A 27,445-nucleotide genomic window follows, 5' to 3' on the forward strand; every position below is an offset into this window, starting at 1 on the left:
ACGAAAATGACTTTTGCCCCCACAGTATAGACACAGGCCTAGAGTTCTGCGCCTGGCACGTTCCTCAGGGGATAGCCTGGTCCGACCCAGCTGCATGGGTTCCTCAGTTGGCAAGGGATGCTCCACGGGTCGAAGAGAGGGGATCTCAGGCTGACTAAGGGCCAAGGGATGTTGGCGTCGCTTTTCTAGGGTCCTTTCCTGAAAGCGAATATCGATCTGATTACACAAGGAGATCACTCCGTCCAGATCAGTGGGGATGGTTCTTCCTGCTAGTTCATCCTTCACTCTATCAGATAGGCCATGCAAAAAGGTTGCGACTAAGGTTTCATTGTTCCAACTCAGTTCAGCTGAGTGGATACGGAACTGAAGAGAATATTGTCCCACTGAACGGGATTCTTGGCGGAGACGTAAAAGGGCGCTGGCTGCTGAAGAGACACGAGCCGGTTCTTCAAAGATATTCCGAAAAAGTTTCAAGAAAACAGGCAGGCTAGAAACCACTGGATCATTCAATTCCCACAGAGGGGCAGCCCAGGCTAAGGCTTCCCCGGAGAGGAGAGAAATGATATAGGCTACCTTTGCCCGATCAGACAAGAAGTTTTGAGGCTGTAGTTCAAAATGGATAGTGCATTGGCTAAGGAATCCCCTGCAGGCTTTGGAGTCTCCAGAAAAACGGATTGGAGGTGATAACTTCAGTGAATGCGACTCTGCGACTGGTGCAACAGGTGCAGCTGCTGGTTGTACTTGGGGTTGCGGATTCGGGGTTCCCAGCGAGGTCTGAAGCTGATCAAAGCGGGAAGCCAGATCCTGAAGGAAACGCATCACCTGATCCTGATTAGCTTCATGCGTCTCGAGTCTGCGAACAATGCACTGTAATGGATCATCTGCGGGGAGCGGCATGTCGGCCGGATTCATGGCTGTTCAAACTGTCAGGTCACCCGTAGCCAGGTGACAAGTGCACCCCGTAGGGGTCAGGGATGCACCACAGGGTGGTGAATCCTATGGCCGACTGCTGCTAGCAGAGACGAAGCGTGAACCTAAGATCACCCAGGGCGCGGAGTCTAAGACCCAGTTTTGTATTCACCAGGGCCCTTGATGGTAGGGATGGTCTTGGCCGCAACTGGGTCCAGGTCGCATCCCCGAGATTCCTCAAGTCACACTCCGCAGGGAGAAGGGGGAAGCAGTCAGCAGGACAAACAGTGGTGATGGACAGGCCGAGGTCAGGGCAACAGGCAGACAAGGATAACCGTGGAACATGCAAATATTTAGGGGCACAGGCAGACAAGGAAGTCGGGGACAAGCCAAAACGGTACACGGAAGATGATCGTAGCACTCTGCAAACAGGAACTAGCGATTACACTGCAGACAGGAACTAAGCATAGGAACACTGTTGAACAGCACTGCAGACCTGTAGAGCAAAGGTTAATATAGGCTTCCTGGGATGGACTAGGGTGGAGCCATACAGGAAGAGGAAGTGATAAAAAGGGAAACCAGAACAGGATCTGCCTCTAAACAACACATGGAGATCAGGTAAGCGGACAGACTTGATGCATATTCATGACACATCCGTTCTGAAAGGATACAATCTGAAAACTTTGTTGGTCATGGAGGACTTCCTGTCCACCTTACTCCACTCTTCGTCAAAGATGCCCTTCAGTTCAGTTAGTAACGGAAAACGTTGGCGCTCTTTCCCCAGACGCTCAAAGTATTTCTTCTGTTTAGCTGGGGGAGTAGATTGATCTTCCCACAGGAGTGCCTGTTTTAACGGCTTTGATAAGCGGAGTTACTTGGGAGAAATCAAACTCCAAACTCTCCTCATCGCTTTCCAGTTCGCCTTCCGGGGAACCCGGCGAGGAAGCGTAGGGCTGGGAAAGACCTGGATCCTCGTGGACCTCATTGGCTGGAGAACCAGACCCAATGGTACTGGCCTGGCTTTGTGTGTGGGACGCAGCCTTCTCCTTTAAAGATCGTTGCACCACCCGTTCAACTAGAGACTTGATGCGTCGATCTTCTGTCTCCTTTTCCCCAACCGCACAGGCATAACATCGGTCACATGATGACTTGCCCTCGGGGACTTGTGTGTCACATCCCCAGCAGGCTCTTCGACCAGAGTGGCTATCATGTCGGTGGGAGCGGTGTCTGGAGGAGGAATGGGAACTTCTCCTCTGGTGGTGAGATGCAGACGGAGTATTACGTTTGCTCTTCAATTTAGAAGATGGTTGTGTTGCTGCCTGGCAAGGTCTGAGTTGGTCTGGATTGCGGCACAAGGATCTGGACTGGAAGGACTAAAGAGAAGAAATTTAGGGGGGGAAACCGTCAAACGAGAAACCACTGATTTGCGACTTGCAACCCCACGCCCTGCCCTCTCCTGCACATACCTTGTGCGTGAGGGCTGGCCACGTATAGGCGGTGACTGGTCCATAACTTCTGGACCGGCGTAACACAGCAACACTAGGTCTGAAATTGAGGATCCTATGGTGCCGGAAAAAAACGTAAAATAAATACGCTGCCCCTTTAAGATTATATATATATATATATATATATATATATATATATATATATATATATATTGTGACGCTATGCGAGGTGCGATACATGATCATAGGTACATTTCACCTCGCATACGTTCTATCATGAGAGACTGAACCGGAATCCATTCCGGGTTTTACAGCCTCTGGGCCTGGCTAGGGTTCCGGTCCGGATGTTTGGGTCCACTGGAGTCCACAATCAGCTGGACTTTAAATGTCCAGGAAGAGAGCACAACAGGGCTCTGGCTTGAAACTCAGGAAGGGACCTGAGTGAGGGGAGCGCTGAGTGCTGGACTGAAAAGGTTTGCTTTACTACATGTTTTGTGGGTGTCAGGGACTAGCCCCACACTGTATAGAGAGGAGATCCTGTTTGTTTAGTTTAGCGCCGGACGGCAAGGATTTAATTTATTGTTTTGTTTTTTTTAATCTGCAAACCGTTTATAAATAAAAGTGGCATCCGCCAGACTTAAAAGAAAGTGCCTGCTTACAGACTATGATTTCAGAAAAGGTGATCCCCACGAGCTAATCCCTCACACGTGGTGGATTCAGCGGGCACTTTTCTGAAAATGGAAGAAATGTTAAAGGCCCTGCTACAGGCCAATGCAGCCCAGCGGGAAACCAACCGCCAAGTCGCAGAGGCTGCTACAGCACAACAGGCTGCCCAGCAGGAGATAAACCGCCAAGTCGCAGAGGCCGCTGCAGCACAACACCGCCAAGTCGCAGAGGCCGTTGCAGCACAACACGCTGCCCAGCAGGAGATGAACCGACAGTTCGCTGAAGCTCTCGTGGAACTGAAAAAGGGGTCCGCACCTCCGGTGTTAGCGGAACCAAAGATTGTACGTGCCTCCTACCACCTGCAAAAGATGACACTGGCGGATGATGTTGAGGCGTACATGGCGACTTTCGAGAGAGTCGCTGACCGCGAAGGATGGCCAAAAGAGCAGTGGGCGGGACTATTGGCCCCATTCCTAACAGGAGAACCCCAAAAGGCCTATTTTGACCTAGAAGCAGATAAGGCCCAGGACTATGAGACTCTAAAGACAGAAATACTCGCACGCTTGGGTGTCACCATGGCAGTCCGATCCCAGCGCGTGCATCAGTGGTCCTACTCCAGCAGCAAGCCACCCCGGTCACAAATGTTTGACCTGGTCCACCTCACCAGGAAGTGGTTGCAGCCAGAGACTCTGACCAGCCCTCAGATTGTGGAGCGTGTGGTAATGGACCGATACCTGCGTGCGCTCCCTGCTGCCCTGAGAAGGTGGGTAGGACAGGGGGACCCCAACACTGCAGCCCAAATGGTGGACCTAGTGGAGAGGTACAATGCTACCGAGGACTTAATAAACCCACCCACGCCCCACTTCGGAGTGTCTCGGGCTGCAAGATCTCCCAACGGTTCGGGTAAGACAGTTCCGGGGTTCAAGAGTTTGGGGAGAGTGGATAAGACTGTTGTTACAGCAGATGAGACTGTAGGTCCTAGACCTGGAGACTGGCCAAAGAAGCCAGGAAGGTTTTTGGGACCGTTAAAAGGACTGGGGGTAGAGCAAATACGGTGTTTTCGTTGCCATGCATTAGGCCATATTGCTGCAGATTGCCCTCTAAATGATGAACCTATGCAATGTGATTATGTTGATAGGGTAAGACGCATTTCTCTGTTTGCACAGGTCGCATGTGTTGCGACAGGTCAGAGTCGCCTTGAAAAACAAATGTGCGTTATTTCAATAGATGGAAAGCCTCTTACAGCCCTGCTAGACTCTGGTAGTGTGGTGACCTTAGTCAGGAGTGCGTGTGTAGACCCCGCAAAACTACACCCCAGTTGTATTGGGGTAATATGCATCCATGGGGACACTCGGGACTACCAGACAGCGGTGGTTGAGGTTGATACCCCCTGGGGCTGTGTAACACATTCAGTGGGGGTGGTACCTTCACTGCTCCATGAAACCTTAGTGGGGAGAGACTTTCCTCATTTTTGGAAGTTATGGGAGAGTGAAGGGAGGCCCGTAGATAGCGCTCCCCCTACTGGCGAAACTCGAGAACTCTCACCAGACCCGTTTTGCCAAAGGGAAGGGCATGCTGTTGGTGGGATCGAGGAGGCCAGAGATCCTCCACCATTCCCTGCCATGGCTGGGGAACCGGATGACTTAGAAGCTAGCACCCAGCCTGAGGGTAACGAACAGGAAACCTCGCCTGACCCTGACATGGAGAGTAGCCAAAATGTGGTACCCGACTTGGAGGTCAAGAGGGAGGATTTCTGTACCGAGCAGCTGCGAGAGCCCACCCTCACGAATGCCAGGGAAAATGTTAAGGTGTTGGATGGGGAACCGGTGGATCCTAATTGGGTGGTGTCCTTTCCCTACATGGCAATTAAAAACAATTTGTTATATCGAGTGATAAAACATGGAGAGGAAGAGGTAGAACAGCTACTGGTTCCCAAACCCTTTCGCAGGGTGGTGCTAGACCTGGCTCATGGTCATGTTATTGGGGGACATCTCGGGGTCGAAAAAAACAGGGAGAGAATCACCCAAAGATTCTTCTGGCCCGGTTTGCATGCAGAGGTCAAGGAGTACTGCGAATCGTGCCCCGAGTGCCAAATGTCAGCACCATCGCCCCATTTTCACAGCCCCCTTGTTCCTCTACCAATAATTGAGGTCCCCTTTGAAAGGATTGGCATGGACCTGGTGGGGCCGGTCGTGAAATCTGCCCGGGGACACCAGCATATTCTGGTGATCCTGGACTATGCGACTCGCTATCCTGAGGCCATACCCTTGCGTAACACCTCCGCCAAGGTTATTGCCAAGGAATTAGTCCAGGTGTTTAGTCGAGTGGGGATCCCAAAAGAGATCTTGACCGATCAAGGCACCCCTTTTATGTCAAGGGTTACCAAGGAATTGTGTAGATTGTACAAAATCTCCCATCTCCGTACTTCTGTCTACCACCCCCAGACAGATGGTCTGGTCGAAAGGTTTAATAAAACGTTGAAGAGTATGTTGAAAAAGGTGGTCGACAAGGATGGGAGAGACTGGGATTTTTTGCTACCATATCTCATGTTTGCCATACGAGAGGTTCCACAGGCCTCCACAGGCTATTCCCCCTTTGAGCTCTTGTATGGTAGGCATCCCAGGGGCCTGCTAGATATTGCTAAAGAAACATGGGAAGGAGAGGTCAGCCCATATAGGAGCATCATAGAGCATGTCTCCTTGATGCAGGACCGAATCGCAAACATTCTGCCCCTAGTACGGGAACATATGGAGCGAGCCCAGGAGGCCCAAAGGAGGGTCTATAACCGGGGTGCCAAGGTCCATACTTTCAGCCCGGGGGACAGAGTGTTGGTACTGGTTCCAGGGTCCCTTTGAGGTTGTCCAAAGGGTGGGGGAGGTAAACTACAAAGTCTACCAACCAGGGAAAAGGAAACCACACCAAATTTACCATGTAAATCTCTTAAAGCCCTGGAAGGACCGAGAGACTTTACTGGCCACGTCCCCGCCTCCAACAGACCGGATACCCGTGATACCTGACGTTCCCATCACAGATTCCCTGTCCGTAGCACAGCAAAGTGACGTTAGGGCATTCGTGCAGAAAAATAGAGACTTTTTCTCCCCCTTACCGGGACTGACCAACACGATCCAACATGACATAGTGACATAGTGACGGAACCAGGGGTTCGGGTAAATGTAAAACCATATAGAATTCCAGAGGCCCGGCGAGAGGCAGTTGCGGAAGAAATAAAAAATATGTTAGAGTTGGATGTGATCGAGGAGTCTCACAGTGAGTGGTCAAGTCCCATAGTGCTGGTCCCAAAACCTGATGGCAGTATTAGGTTTTGTAATGATTTTAGAAAACTTAACAGTGTGTCCAAATTTGACGCCTACCCGATGCCCCGGGTCGACGAACTTGTGGACAGGTTGGGACAGGCTCGCTACATAACGACCCTAGACCTAACGAAAGGTTATTGGCAGATACCGCTTACTGAATCGGCCAAGGAGAAGACTGCCTTTTCCACTCCTGAGGGCTCGTTTCAGTATAAGCGGATGTCGTTTGGTCTGCACGGAGCCCCTGCATCATTCCAGCGAATGATGGACAAAATTTTGAGACCACATCGCTCGTATGCAGCGGCGTACTTGGACGATGTGGTCATCCACAGCCCAGATTGGGAATCGCACCTGCTCCGTGTACAAGCGGTCGTAGATTCCCTTAGGGAAGCACGTCTCACGGCCAATCCAAAGAAATGTGCCATAGGCCTGGAGGAGGCCAAATACCTTGGGTACGTTATTGGCCGGGGGATGGTCAAGCCGCAGACCAATAAGATTGAGGCAATTCAAAAATGGCCCCAACCAGTCAATAAAAAACAAGTGAGGGCCTTCCTGGGCATTACGGGGTATTACAGGCGTTTCATACCCAATTTTGCCACCATTGCCGCCCCCTTGACCGATCTAACGAAGGGTAAGGGGTCGGTCATGGTCAAATGGAACCCCGAAGCCGAGGGGGCATTTCAGAAGTTAAAACAGGCTCTTTGTATGGTACCCGTACTAGTAACCCCGGATTTTAGCCAGGAGTTTGTTATACAGACGGACGCCTCTGAGGTGGGACTAGGGGCCGTACTGTCACAGATCAGGGATGGTGAGGAGCACCCAGTGGTATACCTGAGCAGGAAGCTGAACAAGCACGAGAAAAAAAAAATAATGCCATCGTAGAAAAGGAGTGTCTCGCCATTAAGTGGGCCTTAGACTCCCTGAGGTATTACCTACTGGGGAGGTCATTTAAGCTGGTCACAGACCATGCTCCCCTGAAGTGGATGTGTGATAACAGGGAGAAAAATGATCGTGTGACAAGGTGGTTCCTGGCTCTACAGCCTTTTAAATTTACGGTGGAGCACAGGCCAGGGAAGCTCCAAAATAATGCAGATGCCCTCTCCCGTGTGCACTGTATGGTTGGGTCAAGTGCTCAGCCGCAGGGGCTTGAGCAGAGGGGGAGGATATGTGACGCTATGCGAGGTGCGATACATGATCATAGGTACATTTCACCTCGCATACGTTCTATCATGAGAGACTGAACCGGAATCCATTCCGGGTTTTACAGCCTCTGGGCCTGGCTAGGGTTCCGGTCCGGATGTTTGGGTCCACTGGAGTCCACAATCAGCTGGACTTTAAATGTCCAGGAAGAGAGCACAACAGGGCTCTGGCTTGAAACTCCGGAAGGGACCTGAGTGAGGGGAGCGCTGAGTGCTGGACTGAAAAGGTTTGCTTTACTACATGTTTTGTGGGTGTCAGGGACTAGCCCCACACTGTATAGAGAGGAGATCCTGTTTGTTTAGTTTAGCGCCGGACGGCAAGGATTTAATTTATTGTTTTGTTTATTTTAATCTGCAAACCGTTTATAAATAAAATCTGGCATCCGCCAGACTTAAAAGAAAGTGCCTGCTTACAGACTATGATTTCAGAAAAGGTGATCCCCACGAGCTAATCCCTCACAATATATATATATATATATATATATATATATATATATATATATATATATATATAATATATATTTATATTTATTTTTTTTTTTTTTTTTTTTTTTTTTTTTTTTTACAGACTGACAGTAATGCATTAAAATTTAAATATATTATTTACTCTATATTTTTTATTTATTTTTTTAAATTGCACCAAGAAAAGAAAAAGAGGATCTAGCCTATCCCATAGGCAGATCCCACTCACTGACCTGGATAGCCGAGTATCAGTGCAGCAGCTGCTCGCCTGTCAGGGGAATCCCAATAGAAACAGGCGAGCAGCTGCTTTAAATCACCTGCCGGTGACGTCACGCGTCATCCACGCACGCGCCTGCGCGGTGGAAAGCGGCCCAATGGCGCCTGCGTGGCTGCCGCGATTTTCGCCGAACTGCAGATGCGCGAGCCAAGCCTCACTCTGGAAGTGGACACTGCGCATGCGAGAGCGGCAATGGCGCCCGCGACCCGGAAATACCAAGGCGAGCTGGAACGCAGAAGCTTTCTGGCCGCCATAAAGGCAAATAATGCAGGAAAAGGCAATATTATAATACCAGGGGAAAAACAGACAGACATAAAACATATGATACACAGAGGTGACTGCCATGGAGATATTGTCAGACCTTGCCAGCCGTGGAGTCCAGAATCTTTAGCACACACAGCAACAACGCAGTATAGTGAAGAAGTTGCTGCAAAAGCTCTCCACCCGCCCATGGCTGGGTTCCGAGCTGCACCACTAAAGTGTGCTATCCATCCTGTTCTGTTGGACATCTGAATGAATGTGCATCCTAAATCCATGGAGGAGGACAAAAAAGGAACACAGTACTGGGAGGTGAGCCGACTTTTATGGGTATGGGGTCCTATAGCATTGGAGAGGAGGCGGGATTAACCCACACGTAGGCTGCCATGGAGTCTATCAGGAAACTATATTTTCCTGTACATCGCTGGATTTCAAGTAGTTATACCATGGAAAATTATTATTGCCCCCCCCCAGTTTTGACTGTGGTATCTTATGTGCCCCCCCTATATTTTGTTCCTAGAGTCGCCACTGTTTAGAAGGAACAATGAGTTCTATATAGTGATATTGGTTTTCTTTTTTGGGCTTTTTTCCCCTCTGTTTTCACCTGCTGATCTGGAAGGTAACACATCCCCTATATTGGAGTTCCCCCCCATAGTGTCCTATTATTAAAAGCCAGAAGCTGCAGTATCTGTAGCTGCTGTTTTTTAAAGAGGAACCAAACTCCCTAACTGCTTTAAAGAGGAACTAAACTCCCTAACATACTTACCTTCATCTTACAGTGATACAAAGGTTACATCTGTTGCCCGCCATTGTCATCTCCACCCCGGGCTCCTTCCATGGCAGCTTTTTTATTGCCGGTAGGGGATGGCATCACCCCATACATATGCATGGGAGTCAGTCATTCTGGCATGGCTGGAGTGTTCTGGGAATGCATGTTGAGCTGTGTATGTACAGCTCAGTGTACATTTAAAGAGGAAGTAAAAAATCCTAAAAAAAAAACCCTGCAAGACAAAGGCATAACATACTAGCTCATTATGTAATACCTCAGATCAAAGCCCCCGCAGCCGTCCTCGTACACCGCTCGGGCGGCGACATCTCTCCTGGGACTGACTTCCAAGTATCGCGGCCCCGGCGTTGTGATTGGCTGGAGCCGCGATGACGTCAGTCACGGCACGGCCTCCATTAGGAACAGCACGTAGACATCGGTGCCTGTGATTTTTGTAAATATCTCAAGCACCTACAGGTAAGCCTTAATCGAGGCTTACCTGTAGGTAAAAGTAGGCAGAAGAGTCATAGCATGTCCCTTCTGCAATAAAGAGTTGTGCACTCACAATTTGGTTTAGTTCCACTTTAAGGCTCTGTTTACACCATTTCGTTTTTTCATGCTGTTTGCTTTTTGCAGAAACACATGACATTATTTTTAACATGGGTTCCTATGGAACACGTTCACATCAATGCATTTTTGTGCCTCTGGGCTTTTAGAAAGGGTCAAGGAATATTTTTAAAATGCAAAACTCGCTGCTTTTTTTTGTTTTTTTGGTTCAATAGACTTTAATGGAGAAGTTGCAGAAAAGCAAATTTTTACCACAGTTTTGACATGATTTGCCTAAAAAAAAAAAAAAATAGCAAAATGTAAATTGCTGCAAAATCGTAATAGAAATGGGGTAAAAAATGCAAAAAGCACTGCAGAAAAGGTCAAAAGCAACATGCGTAGGTGTGAATGGAGCTTTAAAGAGGAAGTAAACTTCCTCTGCTTACATTTACCTATAGGTAAGCCTATAATAAGGCTTACCTATAGGTGTCGTTATTTCCAAATCCAGTGCCGTGAGATAAGATAAGATATGTGACGTTCTACTTATATAAATATGTTAAATGTGTTTTCTTACGTTTTGGAACCAAAATTGTATCAGACCATTGTGTTTGATTAAATATTCCAGTACTTGATAGTAAAATAAATTTTACTCTAAAAAAGAAAAAAGAAAAGAGAAAAAGTAAATATTTAAAACATTTAAAACCTTTGTTATAATTATTAGACAAGTATAATAAAATGCTGAAATCTACCCAGTCATAGGGCCAGATCCACAGAGCAATTACGCCGGCATATCTACTTTCAAATTTCTGCGTCGTATCTTTAGTTTGAATCCTCAAACCAAGAAACGACGGCATTTGGGTAAGATTCGACAGGCATACGGCTTCGTACGGCTTCGGATCTTAGATGCAATACTTTGGCGCCCGCTGGGTGGAGTTTGCGTCGGTTTCCGCGTCGGGTATGCAAATTAGCGATTTACGACGATCCGCGAACGTACACGCGGCCGTCGCATTTTCTAAAGTTGTCTGTAGTCGGCTTTTTCCGGCGTATAGTTAAAGCTGGTATTTTGCGGCGTATAGATAGACTTGCCATGTTAAGTATGGCCGTCGTTCCCACGTCGAAATTTGAATTTTTTCTTTTTTTTGCGTAAGTCGTCCGTGAATAGGGATGGATGTAATAGGGATGGATGTAACTAAGTTAAAAAAATGAAGTCGTTGCGACGTCATTTCGCGCAAAGCACGGCGGGAAATTTCAAAACGGAGCATGCGCAGTTCAATCGGCGCGGGGACGCGCTTCATTTAAATGAATCACGCCCCCTACCCGCCGATTTGAATTCCCCTGCCAGAAATACACTACGCCGCCGTAACTTAAGGCGCAAATTCTTTGAGGATTCGAAGATCCGCCAGGTAAGGTACGGCGGTGTAGCGTATCTCTGATACACTGCACGGATCTAATTCTATGTGGATCTGCCCCAGAGCCTGCATATGTCCTAATAAACTTGATGGGTAATTCAAAGTACTAATAAAATTGTTTACATTCTGGGTTTGTGGAAACTTTGAACAACATAATTTGCTTCAGTTTTCTTCGGTCTTTCAACTTTGTCCCACTATGTACTGTTCACCACAGGGGAAGAAAAGGTATGTACTGGTTGCTGATGAACTAATTTCAGAAAGGCAGAAAACATCCAGCAAATGCAGGAAGTATCAGGCCTCGTACACACGACAGAGTTTCTCGGCAGAATTCACAGAGAAACTCGGTCAAAACCCGGATTCTGCCGAGAAACTCTGTCGTCTGTACACTTTTGGCTCGATGGAGCCGCCGAGGAACTCGTCGAGAAAATAGAGAACATGTTCTCTATTTTCTCGTTGTTCTATGGGAGAAGGCGGCCCGCCGAGCTCCTCGGCGGCTTCATCCCAGAACTCGACGAGGAACTTGACGTGTTTGGCACGTCGAGTTCCTCGGCCGTGTGTACGGGGCCTCAGACGTGTAGAAGTAAATAAAATGTATGTATATCCAAAATGTTGTGTTTTAGCTAGAGTAGGCAAAGGTTAAAACCTCTGCCATGCTGTTTTTGCTGTCTGTGTATTATTGGGGACATTTCCCCTCACTTCCTGTCAGAGGAAAACTCTAATGAGGGGATTTTCTCTCCTAGACTAAGTCAATGTAACCATTGTCCCTATTAGAAGTTTTCAATTTTCTTCTTGTCCTGGGGACAACTCTATGATTTTGTATTTTACCTCACTTTATTTTTCACATATACAAAAGAGAGGGTAAACTTCCCTAATGGGGACAAACCCTCAACCTGCTGATTGAAAAGTAGATTAAAGTGGTAGTAAACCGCAAAACTTAAAACAAAAAAAAATTCTCTCCCTGCAAATTAAGAGCATAATGTGCCAGTATGCATTGCACACTAGCACATTATGAAAGACTTACCTGAAAACAAAGCTCTCCAGCAGAGCGCTGTCATGGCTGCCCTGGGACTTCAATCTTCACACGGTCTTCCTTCTGGGTTTGCAGCCGGTTGACTGACCAAGCCGTGATGACATAACTTCCACGCATTACAGGAGTCACGGGCATGGCTGTCTGTATGGACAGCATGCAGTCCATTGAGAGTGCAGTCCACATGCACCAGTGACATCACCACCGCTGCAAAGTAAATAACTCCTAAACGGTTTACATTTAGCAGATATTTACTTTTCCTACAGGTAAGCCTTATTATTGGCTTACCGGTAGGTATAAATCATTAAAAGGCCTTTACTGACATTTTAATGGCAGCGCCCTCGTGTTAGCATGTTAACTGTCAGCGCATAAGCACTTAAACAGAGTCAGACTGGCCTATTGGCAAAGAAGTATAATGAAAAATTAGCTTTGGATTCAGGCTGACCATGAGTTTGAACAGAAACCCAGTCATTCGCGGTTTAAGAATATGATGAACAAATGTGGCTGTTTGCGCCCAGCAATGCACTTCTTGGGAGCTGAAGTGTGGTCAAGTGGCTAATGCACACGCCATTGGTGTGCACAGCCTATTGCATTAGGGTGTGCACCCCAGAGCACAAACACACATGCGTGTATAATCAGCAGAGCAGTGTACAGTGTCAGTAGAGCAAAGACTGGTGTCAGTAGGGCAGGGGACAGCGTCAGTCTTTTTTTTATTATTTTTTTACAATATTTTTTGGGGGATTATTTTCTACAATATTTTTTTTATTTTTTATTGATGAGGTGCATATCACATGAAAAAAGTAAAAAAAGGCTGTAGCTTTTACTAGCACTGTTATTTGTCTGGGACCTTTAGGCCCCTTTCACACTGGGGCTGGAGGTGCGGAAAATGCGGCTTTAACCCCCGCTAGCGGCCAAATAAGGGTTAATACCGCCGGCAATGCGCCTCTGCAGATGCGCATTGCCGGCGGTATAGCCGCAGTTTCCCATTGCTTTCAATGGGAAGGAGCGGTGGAGGAGCGGTGTAAACACCGCTCCAAAGATGCTGCTAGCAGGACTTTTGGAGCAGTTCTGCTAGCGCACCGCTACAGTGTGAAAGCCAAGGGCTTTCACACTGGAGAAACAGCAGGTGCTGTTTAGTGTCGGTTTGCAGGCGCTATTTTTAGTGCAATAGCGCCTGCAAACCGCCTCAGTGTGAAATGGGCCTTAAGGATCCCAAGACTACTAAAACGTTTCTATTACACACCCTACTTGAAAGCATTTTGCATGGAGATTGGAAAACTCCTGAAAATCTATTCACACCTCCCAAATGTTTTGTTAAAAGAGATGTATGACCAAAGCTTTCTTGGTCATACTTCTCTTTTGGGTCAGAGGAGTGCACTTACTTTTGCTCTCAGGGTCAGCTAATAGTGGGATTTTGCCCACAATTAGCTAGCATCACAGAGCCATTCCAGGCTCTGAAAAGATTCAACCATATTGCTAGGATCCGCCCAGCTGCCTAATTAACTGCTGGCTTTCAGTGTGCAGCTGAGAACTGAAGCTGGCTACTCCCACTCCCTCTCCAGCCCAGCACTCCAGTGAGCACTGGAAGGGTTTGCTGTGCATGACTTTTGATGGTGAATGTCTATTAGAAGCTGTTTTGGATGCCCTCACAAAAGATATTACAGGTAGGGTTGAGCGAACCCGAACTGTAAAGTTCGGGTTCGGTACGGACTTTGGGGTTTTCCCGGACCCGAATAATTGGAAAAAGTTTGGGTCCGGGATCGGAGTTCGGGAAAACTTTATTCTACGGCAGGGATATGCAATTAGCGGACCCCCAGCTGTTGTCAAACTACAAGTCCCATGAGGCATAGCGAGACTCTAACAGCATCAAGCATGACACCCAGAGGCAGAGGCATGATGGGAATTGTAGTTTGGCAACAGCTGGAGGTCCGCTAATTGCATATCCCTGTTCTACGGTGTGTGTGTGTGTGTTTTTTTTACAAGACTTTACACTTCCTTCGTGAAATGGTAGGTGTACAGTGTACCCCATTACCATTTCACACAGGGGGGGGTCAGGATCTGGGGGTCCCCTTTGTTAAAGGGGTCTTCCAGATTCTGATAAGCCTCCCGCCTGCATACCCCCACAACCACCGGGCAAGGGTTGTGGGGATGAGACCCTTGTCCCCATCAACATGGGGACATACTCCCCATGTTGAGGGCATGTGGCCTGGTGCGGTTCAGGAGAGGGGGGGCCAGCCTCTGTCCCCCCCCTCTTTTCTGCGGCCGGCCAGGTCAACGTGCTCGGATAACGGGTCTGGTTATGGATATTTAGGGGGAACCGCACGTCATTTTTTTTTTAATTGACGGCGGGGTTCCCCTTAATATCCATACCAGACCTAAAGGGTCTGGTTATTGAATTTGCGGGGACCTCCGCACATTTTTTTTTTTTTAACGTCCGTGTCCCATTGACTACAATGGGGTTCGGAGTTCGGGTTCCCAAACCCAAACTTTTTTTTTTAAGTTCGGGTTCGGACCCGAACCCGAACATCCAGGTGTCTGCTCAACTCTAATTACAGGTGGTATGAGTACTTGCTTCACCTGAAGAAGCTTAGGATGAAAGCTTCTCCTCTGAGGCCAGGAGAAGCTCCTTTCATTACTTTGAGGTTTCCAGGCCAGGTACCCAGTTCAACCCTAAACTCTGGGCTCCTAAATCCCACAAGTCTGTAGACAAGTCCGCCAGCTTTAAAGAATGCCTCCACATTAGAAAGTGGGGTGGGGAGGGCTTCAATTAGCTTGTACAAACATCTGGTCAAGAAGCATTGTGGATGCTTGGGTAAGAGACATGCTTTCAGCGGTCTACAAGCTTGAGTTATGGGGCCTTTTCCCCCTTAGTGTACCCTTCCCTGGCACAGAGGACATTTTGCAGTAGTATGTCTCCACTCATAGCAATGCCAGTGCTGTATTGGCTCCCTGGTCTTGCTGCACAGCTGGACCATTTAGTGGCTTTTGGAGCCCTCTCCTTTTCTTTCATTATAGGATCCTCCTTGTCCCTAGAAATGTGTCCACTGGTTACTGGAGTAAGAGGAAGCCTCTGCTGAACATTTGCAGAGCTGATGCAGAGGTCCTCAGTGACTGCTTTAACAGATCTACCAGTTGGTCAGCCAACTTCTATGCTCAAACAGAGATACGCTTAAACATATCTAAGATAGGACGGCTTGCGCCGTCCTATCTTAGGTTGCAATATTTTGGATGGCCGTTAGGTGGCGCTTCCATTGCGGCCGGCGTAGAATATGTAAATGAGTTTATACGCCGATTCACGAACGTACGCCCGGCCTCCGCAGTCGATTTACGTCGTTTCCGTAGCGCATTACAGGCCTAAAGTTATTCCATCTATTAGGTGGAATAACAATGTTAAAGTATGGCCGCCGTTCCCGCCGCGAGATTCAAATTTTTTACGTTGTTTGCGTAAGTCGTCCGCGAATCGGGATTTACGTCGTTTACGTCCACGTCAAAATCAATAGGCCCGTGCGGCGTACGTAACTGCAATGCACACTGGGAAATGTAGTCGCCCGGCGCATGCGCAGTGAAAAAAAACGTCAAGCCTCATTAACATTAAACACGCCCAACCCCCCAACACATTTGAATTAGGCGCCCTTACGCCCGCCGATTCAGGCTACGCCGACGTAACTTAGCAGGCAAGTACATTGTGAATCATGTACTTGCCTCGCTAACTTACTGTGGCGTAGCTTAAATTCCTTAAGCTACGCCGCCGCGAAGTTACGGCGATCTTACTGAATCTACCCATGTGTATCTGTTTTGTTTATACCAGTGTTCATATGTTTGCCTGGATTCCCAGTGTCTGAATAACAAATAGCTTTTAGCATCTCTAGTATACAGGAATCTGTTCAATGTTTAGCAGTAATCCTGCCAGGGCAAACGATCACCTGGCTTTTCCCCCTAGGCCAGCCATGAGTCTTTCCCACCCTAAAAATGTACACTTGTGGAACAGTGGGGAAGGGGGTGGAGAATAAAGCATTCAAATTGCACACATATTTAGTGTACAATTTGCACACATGTACTATCACAAAAGAAAAATCAGGAAAACATAAAAATGATTCCTACCTGTATGTATCATTTTTCAGTGGACCATTGCAGAATGTATCTCCTGGACAGTTTTTTTGTGAACCAATTAGCAAAGCATTAATTAAGCCGTTTGAGCATGGGTACGCTCCAGCTGGCATAGGTAGAGTATGATAATAATTTGAAAGATTATTTATAAATGACGTATATTTGACTGGGGTGCTGAGATTTGTATCAGTAATCTGGGAATAAGCTGCAACAAAACAAGAAATTGTTAAAATGTATAGCTGGCCATTCTTTGTAAATTCAATGCCTGAACAAATGTTATTTGAAAGTACTTCAAAATGTTATTTCCTTTTAACATTTGACTTTGGAATGAATGTAATTTCCAGAACAAAAAAAACACCGTTAAAGGAAAAAAGTCAAATTTTCTTGTCATTGAAAACAAACATCAATTTAACCCCACATTTATTAGAAAATTAAACAAACTTTCTTAAAACCAAAAATTTTGAAGCAGAGCATGCTTTTTAACGTTGGGGTCAACAACCTGTCAATCACGATCTACCTGTCGATTAAGGGAAGCTGGTGGGTAGATCACAGAGGACACTACTATGGGGAGGCGGAGGACACTGCTATGGGGGTGGGGAGCAGAGGACACCACTGTCCACCCCCCAAATCTTTCCTCCATGTTTTCCAGGTTATTCTTCTCAACCTCTGAAGGGTTGACTACCCCTGTTTTAACCGCTTGCCGACTGCCGCGCGCTGATGTACGTCGGCAGAATGGCATGGCTGCGCATATTGGTGTACAGCTACGTCCCTTTTAATATGTACAGCCGTGGGTCACGTGCGCGCCACCGGTGGCGTGCTCGTGACCCGGTCGGGGTACTCCGTGACCGAGGGACCTGCGGACCCAATCGCCGCCGGTGTCCCGCGATCGGGTCACAGAGCTGAAGAACGGGGAGAGGTAAGTGTAAACAAACCTCTCCCCATGCTTCCTAGTCAGACTGTCACTGATCGTCTGTTCCCTGTCATAGGGAACGACGATCAGTGACATCACACGCCAAGCCACGCCCCCACACAGTAAGAATCACTCCTTTAGGGCACACTTAACCCCTTCAGCGCCCACTACAGGTTAACCGCTTCACTGCCATTGTCATAATTGCCTAAACTGAGGACATTTTTTTTTTTTATATATTTTTTGGGGATATTTATTATAGCAAAAAGTAAAAAATATATATTTTTTCAAAATTTACGCTCTATTTTTGTTTATAACGCAAAAAATAAAAACCGCAGAAGTGATCAAATACCACCAAAAGAAAGCTCTATTTGTGGGAAAAAAAGGACGTCAATTTTATTTGGGAGCTACGTGACATGACCGCGCAATTGTCAGTTAAAGCGGCGCAGTGCCGAATCGCAAAGGTCGCAGGTCCTTTAGCAACAAAATGGTCCAGGGCTTAAGTGGTTAAGGTAACAAATCTTTAGGCTTTAGAACCATCCTTTGGCAGATATAACAGCTATGATATACAGTAGTGTGTATATATATATATATATATATATATATATATATATATATATATATACTGTGTATTTAGCTGTTTTCCTGGAGTTCAGCTTTAGGCCCCTTTCACATGTGCGGACCGTATGTCCGCTTTTTCATCCATCCATTTGCGGATGAAAAAGGGACATACATAAGCATCCGCTGACACCCGTAATCACCCGCCTCCGCAAAGATCCGATTTTGCGGACGGAAGAAGACCCTATTTTTTCTTCCGTCTGCGGATCGGATCGGATGAACAGGGACAGACGGTCCGTGTTCATTCGATCCCCCATAGGGGAGAGTGGAGAAAAGACAGGGCGGTCCCTGCACAGTGTGCGGGGACCGCCCTGTCAGCCGCCGGCTCAGCAGGGATATACGGAGCGATCCCCGCTGAGCTGACGGACACACGGACGGACACATTACTGATCCGCCCCGTGTGAAAGGGTCCTTAGAGTTCAGCATGCCGCTGAAAAAACTAGGTGATTATCAACAAGAGGCTAAGGGGCTCATGCAAAAGGCCAATCAGGGCTGTATACATCCCAGACTAGCACATTTGTGTTGTGGATCTGCCAAGGTTTTTTTAGATCATCTGCAGACAGGAAGTCTGTACATATCAATAGCAGGCTGACACTGTCTATATGTTTGCATGTAATAGCACATGGAACGATTACCTACAGTTACGGATAGATGTATGGTCCTGGATGCAGACTGTCTGCATCCAGGGGTACACATCTGCTCCATGCACTATTACATGCAAAAACCTGCGGAAAGCCGTGGACAGCGTCGGCCTTGCATTGATTTGCATGGGCTTCCTGTCTGCACCGAGCCTTACCCTAAACCAGGGGTGCCCAACCTTTTGAGGAGAGAGGGCCACTTAAGCGACTTGGTAACAGGACGTGGGCCACAATGAGTGGAGCGGGTGGATGGCAGGTCTGTGTCTGCTCTGCATATGCAGAGCAGACACAGACACAGCCCACTATACTCTCTTTTTTTTTCTTTTTTTTTTGTGGATTGGATTAGAGGTAAGACACAAGTCAGTTTACATCTGCCACTCCTTAGACCCCTTTCACACTGAAGAGTTTTTCAGGCAGTTTAGCGCTAAAAATAGCGCCTAAATACCGCCTGAAAAACTTCTGCCCTGCAGTCTCAATGTCTCAATATGCAGAGGCGCATTGCCGGCGATATTACCCTTTTTTTGGCTGCTAGCGGGGGTTAAAACCGAATTCCGACGGTATAGCGCCGATATACCATCAGCTCACCTCCCGCTACAGTGTGAAAGGGGCCTAAGGCCCCGTACACACGGTCGGACCGAACCGATGAGAATGAACCGAAGTTCAGTTTCATCAGACCAAACCGACCGTGTGTATAGGCCATCGGTCCGTTTTCCCTCGGTCCAAAATTTTAAAACATGCTTCAAAACCGAACCGATGGACCGCTGCCCGATCGGACCAAACCGATGGTTAGTACAGAAAAGCATTGGTTCAAAACCCGCGCATGCTCAGAATCAAGTCGACGCATGCTTGGAAGCATTGAACTTCGTTTTTTTCAGCACGTCGTTTGTTTTACGTCACCGCGTTCTGACCCGATCGGATTTTAAACTGATGGTGTGTACACACATCAGACCATTGGATTGGATTGGATTGGAAAAAATACTTATAGAAGCGCCGAATGCGAGTTGTTGACCATCAGGCCACTTCTGCTGTGAACCGATGAAAACAGTCCGTCGGACCATTCTCATTGGTTAAGTCCGACCGTGTGTACGGGGCCTTAGAGGTGAATGGAGAGTCCAATTGGTTCAGATTGACCTTGTGAAAGGAGCCCAAGGCTGCTTTCGCACAGATGCGCTGCAGTTTACACTCCCCAAACTCACAGGTAATAACAGAAGTTTATAGCTCAGTGAAGGTAACCCGCAGGTGCACTGTTTTGCACCTACGGATGAGTTTGAAAGCAGCCCAGTAACCACTGCAGAACAGATATGCGCATATATACCCTGTGATTTTAGTAATAAAACTGACCTTTAATAACAGTGTTCTATTCCATCCCAGATCAGGAGGTCACGGGCCACATCAGAGGTCTGCAAACTACATGGGTTGGGCATCCCTGCCCTAAACTGATCTGGTAGGTGTATGGTCCTAATCGCCCATATACATATACATGTTGCTTCAGCTGGCTATATTGATTGGTGTGTTTGGCTGAAAGTGGACCTTTTATGCAGTTATCGGTGAATGTTGTACACCTTGGACCACTAGGGTTTATGAAAGCAGCATCTTGGGGGTTTTCATGTTTCAACTCCTCCCCACTTCTATTACTTTGTGGCTTTTTCAATGCAAAGACTACTAGATAAACATTGTCAAATCAGTCTGGAGTTTCTATGATCCACACATTTGCCAAACCGTGCAGTCCTCTAGTTGAGGGTTCAAAAATGTATTTGCCAATCACTACTGGAGAATGAGTACCTGCTCTATTGCCAGAACTTTCTATTAGTAGCAGACTGCTCTGTGGCAGTCCATCTGTGACCCTCCTTGAAGTATTGTGATGAAATGAAAAAACTGTAAATGTAAAAAGAGAAAATAGAGATGGGGATTTGGTTTAAAGTGGTTGTAAACCAAACTTTTTGACTTTTACCTACAGGTAAGCCCATAATAAGGCTTACCTGTAAGAATATCTCCTAAACCTGTACGGTTTAGGAGATATTCCCCTCGCAATGCGCCGCTGATTGCAGCTGCGCATGCGCAGGGGGAATCCACGGCGAAAGGACCGGCAGCCGCCGGACCTTGCAGAATTTAAATCTCCTGCGCACTCGCGCGGGAGTGACGTCATCGCCGCTCCAGCCAATCACCGCGCTGGAGCGGCGATACCCGGAAGACACGCCGGAGCAAGATGACATCTCGCTCGGCGTGGACCAGGTAAGTGCTCTTCACCTCGTTCCGAGGTAAGTATTTCATAATCAGCTAGTATGCGGTGCATACTAGCTGATTATGCCTTTTGCCTTGCAGGTTTAAAAAAAAAAAATTGTATATGCGGTTTACAACCGCTGTAAAAGGGAATTTGGCTATTCCAAAGGGGATTATCTATCCAAAAAGAGGATCACTTATACATTTTAGGTGGATGCTAAACATGAGACTTAAACAATACCTAAACCCAAAAACAAAATTATAATATTGTAGCTTAGCAGTCCTTCAATGTGTTGGCTGCATTTGTTTGTTTTTCAGGCTAATGCCGCGTACATACGACCGTTTTTTCCGTCTGAATAAACTCTTACGGGTTTTTCCGACGGAATTCTGCTCAAGCTGTCTTGCATACACACGGACACATCAAATTCCGAACATGTACAACACTAGGACGAGCCTAGAAAAAATAAGTTCAATGCTTCCGAGCATGCGTCAAATTGTTTCCGAGCATGCATGTTTTTTTCTCCGTCTGAATTCCATACAGAGGAAAAAAAGAGAACATGTTCTCTTTCTAAGTCCGTCTGAATTTCCGACGGAAATATTCTGATGGATAGATAATCCCCTTTGGAATAGCCAAATTCCCTTTTAAACCAAATCCCCGTCTCTATTTTCTCTACAGTTTCTATTTTCTCTACAGTTTTTACATTTCATCACAATACTTCAAAATTCTGTCTGATTTTTTCCATCGGAAATTCCGACCGTGTGTACGTGGCATAAGAATATTTTCAGCAGCTATAGAAAATACCAAAAGATCTTGCCAGTGAACTTTTAACTTCCTGTGAAATAAACTAAAAGCCCAAACAATCTTATCTTCGTTCAGAGCTGTACCAGACCCAACCAGGACTGGGGCTTTTGGAGGGGACTGCAGGGTAGCTTCTTGCCTACTGACTATGGATCCTGGCTTTTGAGGTGGCTCTATTCTTGGGAGATGTGTGCCTGGTGGACCCTTGGAGTGGGCTTGCTTCGGGACTGTCTCCCTGAAATATACAGACTCTGTTAATCTAGGCCCAGGATACAGATTTGTGTCCAAACCAGTAATGACTACTTTAGACTATGAGACTTAGGGCCAATGTTATATAATATAATCAGCTCAAACCAACCTGATGCTGGGATTTCCTGCTATAATCTGTTTAAGGTGTTATGTGTGTCTTTGCCCCATTGTGTGCCTCCTAGGTGGGCTTGGTGCCGAAAGATCTGGGTGGGCACTAAGTCACCTACACTTGCCTAGGTGGCTAGTTGTTTAATCAGTGTACAATGTATGCTTATGTTGGCTGTTCCTTAGCTGTGTTAATTATATTCCTGTTTACAGTTTGCATTGTATACAATAATGAGATCAGACTCTACCTGATCTTGCATGCTATAGATTCTGTGTGAATTTACAATAAAGTCAGTTCGAGTTCCAGTTTGCACCTAAGCTAGTGTTGTCTAATCCTTGGGTTCTCAGCTACAATACCTGGTTCCTGGGTCCAGACTGGAGGAAGCTGTATACTGACGGAAACACCCAAGCTGGGTGCTGGACGTTCCGTCACAAAAGCTATCTTTTGTAAACTAGAAATCCCTCTGCCTTCTGGTAATGGAGAGAGGAAAACGTTTTTGTAGCCTAAACCAGGAGAACAGCCTAGGTGACAACCATGTTGTATAGATACAATGGAGTGAATGAGTGTAGCCATCTACAACGTAGGACAATAAGTATGTTATTTGCAGGATGGCCAGGTGAAAACAATAGGAAATAATGAAAAAAGAAAACAAATGCAGCCACCATATCTAAGGACTAGTAGGCTGCAATATATCAAATTTTTGGTTTTGGGTTTAGAAACACTTCATGGTGGGCCATAGAAATGGATTTGCCACAGTAAAAGTTTCATTTTAAATACACATAGCTTAATACCCATTATCCTTTTTTTTTACATTAAGAAAATACAAATGCATAATTATTCTACTTACTGTCATTCTTTGCAACAACTAGCCACACATTAGTTGTATTATACTGAGTAAAAAGGCAGTTTGGTTGTTCCAGTACAAACGTACTGTATGTCGGCTTATATTTTGTGTTAGATGTTGGGTTTGTTAATAACGTTGGTTGATATTGCGACACATCTAAAAAACAAACAAACAAACAGCCACATTATTAACCACTTCCAACAAGGCATTTTCATCCCCTTCCTGCCCAGACCAATTTATAAAGCTGTTGTACTTTGAATGACAATTGTGCGGTCATGCAACACTGTACCCAAATTTTAATACTTCCCACCCCCCCACAAATAGAGCTTTCTTTTGGTGGTATTTGATCACCTCTGCGGTTTTTATTTTTTGCGCAATAAACAAAAGAAGAGCGAGAATTTTGAAAAAAAAACACAATTATTTTTTGATTTAATAAATATCACATTTAAAAAAATAAATACATTTTTTTTCCCTCAGGTTAGGCCGATATGTATTCTTCTACATATTTTTGGCAAAATCGCAATACGCGTATATTGATAGGTTTGCGCAAAAGTTATAGCGTCTACAAAATAGGGGATACATTTATGGAATTTTTTTTTTTTACTAGTAATGGCGGCGATCTGACTAGTAATGGCGGTGACCGTGACATTGCGGCAGAAATATCGGACACTTTTGACAGGTTTTTGGGACCATTCACATTTATACAGTGATTAGTGCTATAAAACTGCACTGATCACTGTGTAAATGTGACTGGCAGGGAAGGGGTTAACACTAGGGGGTGCTGAAGGGGTTAATATGTTCCCTACTGAGTTATTCTAACTGTAGGGGGGGGACTCACAAGGGGAGGAGACTGATGTGTGTTCCTCTGTACTGGGAACACACATTGGTCTCCTCACCTCTGACAGGAGGTGTATCTGTGTGTTTACACACACAGATCCACACTCCTGCCATGATTGCAGGCCGCTGGTCTCGCTCACCGGGTCACGAGCGGTGCCACACGCCCCCTAGATGGCCAGGAAGAAAGGACGTCATATGACGTCCACCCGTAGGGAGGGAGGGTTCCTGCCGGCGTCATATTATTATGGCCCAGTAAGGAATGGGGTTAATAATCATTGGGAATTTCTTCATGCAAAAGTGCTCTTCTTAAGTCAGACTTTGTCTAATGCCGCATACACACCATCACTTTATGTGATGAAAAAAAATGACACTTTCTGTGAAGTAAAAAATGACGTTTTTGAAACTTCAATTTTCAAAGACGAAGTTGCCTACACACCATCGTTTTTCTCACAATGTTCTTGCAAGTGAGGTTACGTTCCACCACGTTTTCCATTGAAGCTTGCTTCATAAGTAGCTTCTGGGCATGCGTGGATGAAAAAACGTCTTAGAAAACAACGTTTTTTGCTACACACGGTCAATTTCTGTGAAGTAAAAAGTGCACTTTTGAAAAACGACACATAAAATTGAAGCATGCTTCAATTTTTTTTGGTCGTTTTTTACAAGACATAAAACGACGTTTTCCCCCACACACAGTCAATTAAAGTGACGTTTTTAAAAACGTCATTTTTTTTCATCACATAAAGTGATGGTGTGTACGCGGCATAAGGGTTTGATGATTCCCATTAGGTCCATCGTTCAGGCCTGTTGTCCAACCTATGTGATTCATTACAAATTCACTGCAGCATCTTTGTATTGGTCCTTTTAAGCAGAGAGTTTTTTTCATTTTGGATAGAGTAAGGAAGAGTTCTAACCCCTGTCAGTCTTTTTTTTTTTTTTGCCATCTTAGTTGAGTAGAGGAGATTTTCTTTCAATTTCTGCCCTATAGCCAAAATAAGAAGAGAGAGGAAAGTCCCCCAAAGTCAGAGAATCCCAGGGTGTCACCAGAACTAGTGTCCTCAATTTTAGTGTTGACCCAAAATTTGGGATTTTCTTTTAGGCTGCATTCACACCTCCGCGACAAGATACGCCGCGTACGCGGCGTATTTTGCCGCGAGTGTGTAACCTTTTTTTTTTTTCAACAAAGCCTTCCCATTGCTTTGTATGGCCGAACGCCAATGCCGCCTGAAAAAAATACTAACGCTCCACCTGATCCTTTTTTTAAAACGAAGGGTCATGGTGGTCTGGTAAGTAGGCACTTACCTCTACCTTTCATCGGGGTGTCGTCAGTTTGATATCTGTTCCGTGGTGATGGTGTCTACTCTCAAGTCAACCATTTGATGCATGGATTTACCAATGCTTATCATTTAGTGAACATTGCTGCATTTTTTGGACCTGTTTGCACCTATTTTTTAAAGTTATTTTATAAGCACTTGCACTTTAAATCACTATTGCATTGTTGACCTTATAGTTAATATATTGTTTCAAGATAGAATTTGGGATTTATCTATCACCTACTATTCGCGCCCCTTTATTATTATACACCCCCCACATTGCTAAAGTTGTTTTCACACCACTTTAGGGGAGAAGCTTCTTTAATACATTACCATAGCACGGAGTTCTCTATTTTTTCAACGGTTAAAAAGAACAAATAGGGGGTGAATCTCCATAATGGGGGCACAGACAGCAGTGAAAACCTGACAGGTGAACTAAAAAAACTGTTGCCTTTAGTTACATATCTAACATAACTACATTTAATCTCATTCAATTGTATTTGTAGGTTTGATGTAATATTATATTGATTATAGTACTGTACTGACTATGGGAACATTCTAACTAAGCTTTTAAGGGTCTTATTGCGAATGAAGGAAGATGGGGGGGGGGGGGGGGTGTGGGAAAAAAGCTGCGGCTGTCTCCAAACACCTGTGATTCCTGCTACAGACAGCTCAGGTGTGAATGGGGCATAAAGCTGTCCAAAGTTGGATCTAAATCAGGTTCAGCAGGGTCTGCCCGAATGTTGGTCAGTTGATCAAGTCAAGCATTAGACCTCCATTCAACCATTTCATACTAAAACCACCCATAAATTCTACAAAGCAGTTGGTCATGCAGGCAGGCTATACCCTTTATTCAAAGGTTTGTACATAATTGTGCATTTGAAATTTCTGAACATACATGTTTATCTATAGAGGAAGGAGAGCGCAACCAGACACTTTCATCAAAGGCTTATCTTGGGAGTGGGCAACAGCAATCATCTGAAATAGTCAACAGAGCTGTTAGTTACTGCCTATGTAATCAAGGCACTGGAGCATCTGGTCTCTGATCTCTCAGACTGACCAATTAATTCATATTTTAATATCAGACTTTACACAATAAAGGTTGCCGTGTTGATGGGTGAATCCCTCCAGCTGAGTCACTGCATTCTCTTGAGGGAGGGGGGGGAGAAGGGGACATCCCCACAAAGAGGAGACAGTAATTATTGCTAGCAGCTATAACAACTGCTTGCAATAATTGCATGTAAAATCCAGCAGGCTGGTTGTACCCAAGTTGATCAATTGATCACCTTGGGTACATTCAGCCCACCTACACATGGTTTGTATCTCAGCCGGTTCCTGCTGAACTGGCTGAAGCACAAACCATCTATGGCCTGCTTAACACTACATTATATTTATCTGCAAAAAAAAAGTGATTTTTCCAAATACTTGACAGATTAGAAAACCTGCATTGACTTTAAATAGGTAATCAAGTTCAAGGAAATAAAACCCCAAAACAAAACAGAAAACAGAATGGCTGTCCCTCTTTTTTTAAGTTAAGCAATATTAAAGTGGGGGTTCACCCTTAGAGGGCACTTTTTCCCGTTAGCTTCATGCTCGTTTTCTCTAGGGGAATCGGCTATTTGTTTTAAAATATGTGCAGTACTTACCCGTTTACGAGATGCATACTCTCCGTCGCTTCCGGGTATGGGCTGCGGGAATGGGCGTTCCTTCTTGATTGACAGTCTTCCGAGAGGCTTCCGATGGTCGCATCCATCGCGTCACGATTTTCCGAAAGAAGCCGAACGTCGGTGCGCAGGCGCAGTATAGAGCCGCACCGACGTTCGGCTTCTTTCGGCTACGAGTGACGCGATGGATGCGACCGTCGGAAGCCTCTCGGAAGACTGTCAATCAAGAAGGAACGCCCGCTCCCGAAGACCCATACCCGGAAGCGACGGAAGAAGATGCATCTCGAAAACGGGTAAGTACTGCTCATATTTTAATACAAATAGCCGATTCCCCTAGACCAAACGAGCAGGAATCTAAGGGGAGAAAAAAAAAATGTAATAAATGGGTGAACTCCCGCTTTAAGTGTTTCTATTCACAGTTCTATACTATGTATTGTTTTTGTGTTTTCTGTGTGACCTGTGCTTACTGTAGCTAAATAAAATATATATATACCCTGATATTGTGTCCTATGTTCTTGTATGTATACGTCCTAATGCACATTTATATTACATATGAGAAAATGCAAAGATTCATGTGTGCCCTTCAAACAATTCACATAAAGCAGTACATCCAGTACTTATGTAGCACTCCCCCTGAATGAGCTGCTGGTTTGTTTTGGGTGGCATGTTACCTCTATTCCTTCGCCGTCTAGGGTATACAATGAGAGTTGAGAAAACTTCCACACATTGTGTTTCTTTTTCTTTGCTTTATTTACCCAACATGGTAAAAGAATAAAAGTAGTAGTTGAAGAGGTGAAAGGGTAATAGGCAGGCCCGTCGGAACCCGACAGGCAAAGCAAGAATTTGCCTGGGGCCCCCGAGCTGGCCAGGG

At 45.8% G+C, this 27,445-nt stretch overlaps 1 protein-coding gene across 2 annotated transcripts in view; it reads right to left on the reverse strand.

Annotated features, from left to right (window-relative positions):
- Positions 1–27,445, reverse strand: part of LOC120926720 (uroplakin-3b-like protein 1) — a 63,403-nt gene that overhangs the window by 23,660 nt on the left and 12,298 nt on the right. Inside the window, exons 2-4 of one of the 2 annotated variants that reach the window (XM_040336876.1) lie at positions 22,767–22,919; positions 16,377–16,587; positions 10,414–10,490 (exon numbers count right to left, since the gene is read on the reverse strand). In XM_040336876.1, coding sequence (XP_040192810.1) covers positions 10,414–10,490; positions 16,377–16,587; positions 22,767–22,919 — 441 coding nt within the window. The remainder of the gene's footprint in view (positions 1–10,413; positions 10,491–16,376; positions 16,588–22,766; positions 22,920–27,445) is intronic. The other variant, XM_040336877.1, reaches the window with a different exon arrangement.

This window comes from Rana temporaria, chromosome 2 (genome assembly GCF_905171775.1).
Source record: "Rana temporaria chromosome 2, aRanTem1.1, whole genome shotgun sequence".
NCBI lineage: Eukaryota > Metazoa > Chordata > Amphibia > Anura > Ranidae > Rana > Rana temporaria.